Raw genomic sequence first — 6,798 nt, 5'->3', positions numbered from 1 at the left:
TTCAGTTTCTTATGTACAAAATGTTTTACGTAGGCTCAAATGATTCCGGAAACGTGCTGGTATCACTGTTCTATTTACCACCCCGGAAAACGTATCAAAGATTTGTAAGTTGGTGAATTATCCAGCTGCTAGTAGAGTAAGATGCTCTGTGAAACATAGTACGCTTTTTGTTCATTGTGCTATAGATGTGTATTTTCTTCCACTCTCATTCATTAGGATATACATAAGGAAAGCCGGAAGGTACTTGAAAGACCGTTTTAGAGAGCATAATAATAATTCGCACAATGTGGTTCGAGCACACCTTGGAAAGTCACTACTGTGACTGCGGCTCTGTGGGTTTCTTTGAGAGTTGCGAGGTAATGGGCAAGCTTCACTCACCGGCCACGCGTGAGATAATTGACGCGTATCACGTAGGTAAATTTGATGGCACATATGTAAGTTTCCCATCAGTTGCGCTATCGCAATAAGAGTTTGCGTATCTCGGTCATTTAAAGCTGTGTACTTGTTTCCAGCTCAGCCAACAAGTGAGAAGAGTTATGTTATTATTGTATCGCAGTGGTTATTATTTGCACTCTTTTACGCATGTCCATTTTTCACCTATATATCAACACGTTTCCGCTAATAAATCATTGTTAAATGTCAGTGGTGTTTTCTGTCCTCGTTTATTGCTTTCGTAGTTAGGCTGATAAAAACTGTGAAAGTGACACACGGCTACTGGACTACGCCGCAATTATGCCCCTTTGCTTTGCAATTTAGAGAATGTGGCTTTCCCAAAGTCATTTTCATTTGATGCCGAAATGGCGGACAACCCCTTCTGCAACAACTGTAGTATAGGGAGGAGACATCAGAGCACATCTTCTGAAACTGTCCTCGCTACAATGCGCAGAGAAAACTACTTGAAATCACGATATTTCGCATAGATCGCTAACTGATGATGGCGGAAAGCAATCTGGAATGCCGTTCTGAAAGATCATCGCGAGTGAAGGCGATGAAAGCAGTTCTCAGCTTCTTTAAGGCAATTGACTTGCACCCGTTATTATAGATTGATGGTGTTGCAATGACGGTGAGGGGTGAGATTTTGTTTATGCGTGCTTACCATTATCTCTTCATCTCTCCATCTTTAAAACTCCAACATCCCTTAGCTTACCGGTCGTTTTAGACTAGTTACATTCCTGCCTTTCCTTTTACTTCTGTTGCTTCGCCTGTCGTAAAAAAATGTTTGTAAAGCACGTGACCTCTATCTCTGGCGGCAACGACTACCACAGTTACAACATGTTGCCGTGAAGAAGGAAAGAGGAATCTCCACAGCAGGAAGGGGAAGTCCCAGCTAAACACTATTGACCCCGAGATCAAGTGGAGTCACCGCCTGGTGGCCACTGGCTGAAGCTCACCTAGAGTGGATTGCTCTCGGCGTTGTCTGCTATCCACATAGGCTAGCACGTGCGTGTACGTAATGCTCGTGCTCGAAGGGCAGTTTGTCTCAATCTGTGAGAGCAAGAGAAACTGCTTGCACCTTTGCCTAGCCCTGTCTGCAGACACATTGGAACTTACTCGCCTGTATATGTACAACAATAAGGGTGTATAACAGGGGGACACAATCTCCCCAATGCTATTTACCGCGTGCTTAAAGAAGGTTTTCAGAAGCCTAGAATGGGAACAGTTAGAGATAAGAGTTAATGGAGAGTACCTTAGTAACCTGTGCTTCGCCGATGACAATGCATTGCTAAGTAACTCAGAGGACGAATTGCAACTCATGATTACGGAGTTAGACAAGGAGAGCCGAAAGGTGGGTCTTAATAATTATCTCCAGAAAACGAAAGTAATGTATGACAACCTCGGAAAAGAGCAGCGTTTCGAGATAGGTAATAGTGCATTTCAAGTTGTAAAAGACTATGTCTACTTAGGGCAGGTAATAACCGCGGAGCCGAACCACGAGATTGAAGTAACTAGAAGAATAAGAATGGGGTGGAGCACATTTGGCAAGCACTCTCAAATTATGACAGGTAGATTGCCACTATCCCTCAAGAGGAAGGTATATAACAGCTCTATCTTGCCGGTACTTAGCTACGGAGCAGAAACCTGGGGACTTACAAAGAGGGTTCAGATTAAATTGAGGTTAAATTGCCTCACTCTTGTTCTTAGATTTGGATTCGAATAAAAAAGGCCAGATTGTCAAAATTATTCCAGACGCCGTGCCTCACATATCACGTATTATTTCAAGGAGAACGTCATTTTTTTTCACATTATCTCGAGAGCTTTAGTGCCGTTCTGCTAGACCTACGGAAGGAATGAACACACATTCGCTTGAAAAAAAAAACTTCATTTCATCAATTAATCGAACCTTTCCATCCCTTTGATGCACATAATCATTATAAGAAAGCTGCGGGCTGAACTATTACCTTTTTTATACTGTTATAGGAGTAAGAACAAGCGCGCTTAAGCGCTGTAAGTTACGTAGCTTTCCTGAATAAACTTACCAACTGCCCTACGTTTATTCGAAGAAGAAATGATTAAGACAAAAAGGTGGAATGAATAATTGATGTGTCTTCGGGTCCGTCACCCAAAAATATTGAATTTCTTCCTTTTTTTCTGGGGTAGTAGAGGGGGTTGGTATTGATGGCCAGCGTGCATGAAGAATGAATTTAGTCATGCTCAGCAGCACATAGTAGACGGCACACAAGCTCAACACCTAAAATAAAAGTACAACAAAACGTGACACACTGCAGCGCGATAGTGCAGACAGTCGCCAAGTGCGAACAACCCTTTCAATGGCAGACTGCGTTTCTATCTCAAGTAAAAGTAACCTTCGGTGAGCTTCGTACGTCCGTTTAGCAATTAACAGCATATTTATTACGACTGGGCAGCAGTCAACGCATTTTATTCGCAGACAATCAGCGCACAGCACTCAGAAAACGCACCGTTGCGTGCATTTGCATACGCGCCGCCAGCCGCCTCTCCACCCTAGCACGGCGATGGTGCCGGCCCATATAGCCCGATCTCGGGGCGAATAGTAGGCTTTCAACTTTTGTGGAGGCAGTGTCGCATCAGCGTGCACAGTTATTTTGCAACAAGTAGGTGCTGCGAGCAGCGTATCAGCGTCTATTGCATGAATACCCAGTACTGTACAGGAACAATAAACGAAGAAACGTGTTTGATAAATGCGCCCTGGCATATTGATAGCAGCAGTAGTGCATGCGTGATTCAGCCATGTAGTATCTTATATGAAGAAAGAAGGAAATGCTGGACCAGTCATCTCTCACGTAGACGGCCCCTTGTGTGGGACTGTTAGGTACCGTTGCATGGCTACACATGCGTAGGTAAGCTTGTGTGTCTCCTGTCTTTACCGCAGGAGTGCGCCATTGCAATTAATAGTCGGCGTTCGTGTTTCCTTGATTCCTCCTCCGGTGCTTGCTTATCTTCTTTTACCATGACTCTGTTTGCCCCCCTTTCCTGGCATTGCTCGCGTTGCGTTATTTTTACAACACACCGGTCATGAGAAAATGGGCGAGAAATCATCACAGAAATAGGGTAGACTTATTCTAGATCAACTCGTCTCAAGCCATGGCATTGTGACGCCTTCGCTGGATTGCCACCGCAACCAACGCATTCCCTTCCGAACAGAGCGCATTTCGCCCAAGGCGCTGTACGTTTGACTCACTGGCTGACGTGATCGCCATCCTCGAGGAGGCCAAGTACCACAGTGATTACGGCATCCTCGTGCTGCTCGATGTGAGAAGTGCGTTTGACTGTTTGCCCCACGCATTAATTTTGGACGCACTTCGTGACCTCGGTGTGTGCAGGCGGGTGTTTGACTACCTGGAGAGCGTCTGGGGCGACCACACTCTTCGCGTTCGTGTTGGCTCCACAATCAGCGGTCCTCAACCCGTCAGCGGGGGCGTACCCCAGGCCAGTATATTGAGCCCTTTTCTGTTCGATCTGGCTCTTGCTCAGCTATCGGACTACACCCACGCAACACGGCGTGTGAACCACATCTAGCGATTTACGCTGATGACATTGCGCTGTTTGCCTGTGACCCCGGTTGCAACCGGGCAACCCTTCTCGAGTTCCTCCAGATGGCCATCGACGCGGTTGATGCATTCCTTGGCGAGATTGAACTGGCACTCACCGCCTTCAAGACGGAGGCACTGCTCGTCCAACCGTGAGCGTCGACACGCCACTCCATGCCTCGCCTGTCACCCCGGGGCCTCCACATCGAGTGGAGAACGAAGGTGCGCTACTTGGTTGTGACCATAGACAAGTGGCTTAGCTGGCGACCGGCCGTCAACAATCTCCGGACGAGCAACCGCAAGGTACTCGGTGCCGCACACAGTCTCCTCGCGCGAGGTCACGGCTGTACCCCTGCCCTTGCCCTGCGAGTCTACAACGCAGTCACATCGGCACGCGTGATCTACGCGGCAGCAATGGCTTCGTTAAGTGCTTGCCAGCTAGCTGCCTTGGAGAAGGACTATCGCAACGCCGTGCGGGAGTACCACAAACTTCCCCACACCTCCCATGGGGGCCCCACGCTTGCCGAAGCGGGCGAAACTCTCATCCCTGCTGTGACATAGCGGACACTCAATAATGTACTGCGGCTGACAACCACAACGCAGGGGCAGATACTTGTGAACAGGCATACTCTCTACCTTTGTCATTCATGGTGCAGCGGGTGAGTGAGCTCTTGATGATTGTGCCAGACGCCTATTACCACAGCTGGCCGGCTATTCCACCCTATGGCCACAACCCTCTGGTGATTACCAAGACCATTGGTGGCATCAAAGCGAAGGCGCGCACCCCGCTGGCAAGATGCAGCACAAGTGCTCCGCCCTCCTTCATGAACAGCTGAACGGCCGGCTGCTTGTTTACGTCGACGGGTCAGTGCTTCATGACGGCTTCGCGGCCGCCGCCTGCGTTGTGCCGTCAGTCTGTACGGTTCTCAAGTGCCGCCTCTCCTCCCTCGCCTCCTCCACTGTGGCGAAACTCGCCGCTACAAACTCGGCAGCCAATTTCTTGGGTGAGCGGGCACCCGTCAGTGCTGCAGCCATCATCTGTGACTCCCGGGCGTCCTTGGCCGCGATGTCGCGCGAGGAAAACGGCAGCCTCCTTTCCCAGAGAGTTGCTGGGAAGCTACACGCCGTGCAGCAAATAGGCTGCGACCTTTAACAACGCTGCTTGTCTTCACACATCGGAATAGCCGGCAACGAGGCGGCCGACTGTGCCACGAGGAATGCGCACGATCCCGACAACGGCATCACCAACTTCGTGTGCTCTGCGCATGCCGGCCGTCTCCTCACCGCCCACTACGTGCGTGAGCGTCATCCCTACCCTCGCGTAGCAGCTAGAAAGTCGCTGCGGCGGCTCCCTCGCAAGGGATTAGCAAGACGAGACCGCGGTTTTCTTCTGCGTCTCCGCACCGGAGACAACTAGACTGCCGACCAAAAATATCGGCACTCCAGGCGTGGCAGACCATACTGCATGGACTGCGGCGACCTGGACACTCTGTACCACTTCTTGCGTCATTGCCCGACTGGTGACGCGAGCAGACAAGTGACGCTGGCAACGTACGCAGCTCTCGGCCTGCCTCGGACAACAACTGAGCACCTCCTGTTCCCGAGCAGTGGCCACGCGCATATCAAGTGTGCCCTTTCAGCGCTGCTGGACTTTGTTGACGGAAACGGACTGCGTGAGCGAACTTGGAAAATTCGCACCCCGTGATATTGGTAGACGAACTGCGCGTGGCCGTTCCTTTTTGGTCTCTTCGCTCACTCTCTCCTTCCTTTTTTCTCTCTCTATTTCAGTGCATTACGTCCCCCCATTCCCCTTCCCCTGTGAACCACTGCTGATGTGTCGAACTTAGCGGCAGACAGTAGCGGGGTTTACTTTTCTTTTCTTTTCCAATTTTAGGAAGTAATCGCCCCACCCTCCCCATTTTCTTTGGCAGTGCACGTTGCCCATGAATCTTACAGTTATACCTGACCAAGATTTTCTAAGATACACTCTTAAGCCTTAATATAGCCATAAGTGAAGTGTACGCGGGAAGTAGAGACCTCTAGCGGGGTGTAACAAAAATGTGCTTTTAGTAGTCACCTTGCCGAGTTGAAATAAACCCCCACGGAAGTTGCAGTCGGTTACGTCGTAATAATAAAGCTAAGGTCCCTTCATATCCGAGGTTGTCTTACCCAGAGACTATTCATTATCCATACAATTGAATTCGCTCAATTTTATGACATAATGCCCAGAAAGTGCAATTCAGGTCGGCGGTTTTCTTATACAGGTACACGTTCGTGTCTCTCGTTTTCAATAAAAATAGCTTTCTGGCGAATATAAGTGGAGCTTGCGGCTTCACGGCTCGGAGAAATGGATTACCTTCCGTAGAGGCGACGAACCTGCAGTTCTTATACGTCGCCTAATAATTACATTATCAGCAAAAAAACACTAACAAAACAGCCTAACAACACGTTCTTGCACATTTGAATTGCGGGCGCGCCGAAGTTTCAGGGGCAAAACTACTATCTATAAGCTTGTCAACGAGTATAGGTATGTTCAGTGTTTGATCTGCCGGAGTGTTCATCAAGTGATACCCATTCATACGGACAGAAGCGGCGCTGTCCTCAAAACCTAGAGAAGAACACAAAGAAACCATCGCTGTAGACGGTGCATTGGCGAACATTGTTTTACGTAAAAGAATGTGCGCTAACTCCAGCTGGGCGCAAACAATAAAAATCAAGTTTCGAGCCGAAAATGAACAATTGCTTTACGCGTGGTAATTATCATTCTGCCGTAGAGCCACACCAGTGCTTC

The 6,798-nt window shown here is 48.8% G+C and overlaps 1 protein-coding gene across 1 annotated transcript; it reads left to right on the top strand.

Moving 5' to 3' along the window:
• The first annotated feature begins 284 nt into the window (after positions 1-284).
• LOC142775467 (uncharacterized) lies at positions 285-4,163 on the top strand. The gene is made up of 3 exons (XM_075876863.1): positions 285-356; positions 3,622-3,910; positions 3,952-4,163. Exons 1-3 carry the CDS (start codon positions 285-287, stop codon positions 4,161-4,163), a joined length of 573 nt encoding a protein of 190 aa, XP_075732978.1.
• The last annotated feature ends 2,635 nt before the right edge of the window (positions 4,164-6,798 follow it).

This window comes from Rhipicephalus microplus, chromosome X, assembly GCF_043290135.1.
Source record: "Rhipicephalus microplus isolate Deutch F79 chromosome X, USDA_Rmic, whole genome shotgun sequence".
NCBI lineage: Eukaryota > Metazoa > Arthropoda > Arachnida > Ixodida > Ixodidae > Rhipicephalus > Rhipicephalus microplus.
This window is presented reverse-complemented; position numbering and strand designations above follow the sequence as displayed.

Bases quoted from the DNA above. Each gene is read 5' to 3' on its own strand.
- LOC142775467 (XM_075876863.1), top strand. From the start codon at position 285: ATGTGGTTCGAGCACACCTTGGAAAGTCACTACTGTGACTGCGGCTCT. The intron at 357-3,621 runs GTAATGGGCAAG...CCTTCCGAACAG, and splicing joins GTTTCTTTGAGAGTTGCGAG to AGCGCATTTCGCCCAAGGCG. The intron at 3,911-3,951 runs GTATATTGAGCC...GCTCTTGCTCAG, and splicing joins CGGGGGCGTACCCCAGGCCA to CTATCGGACTACACCCACGC.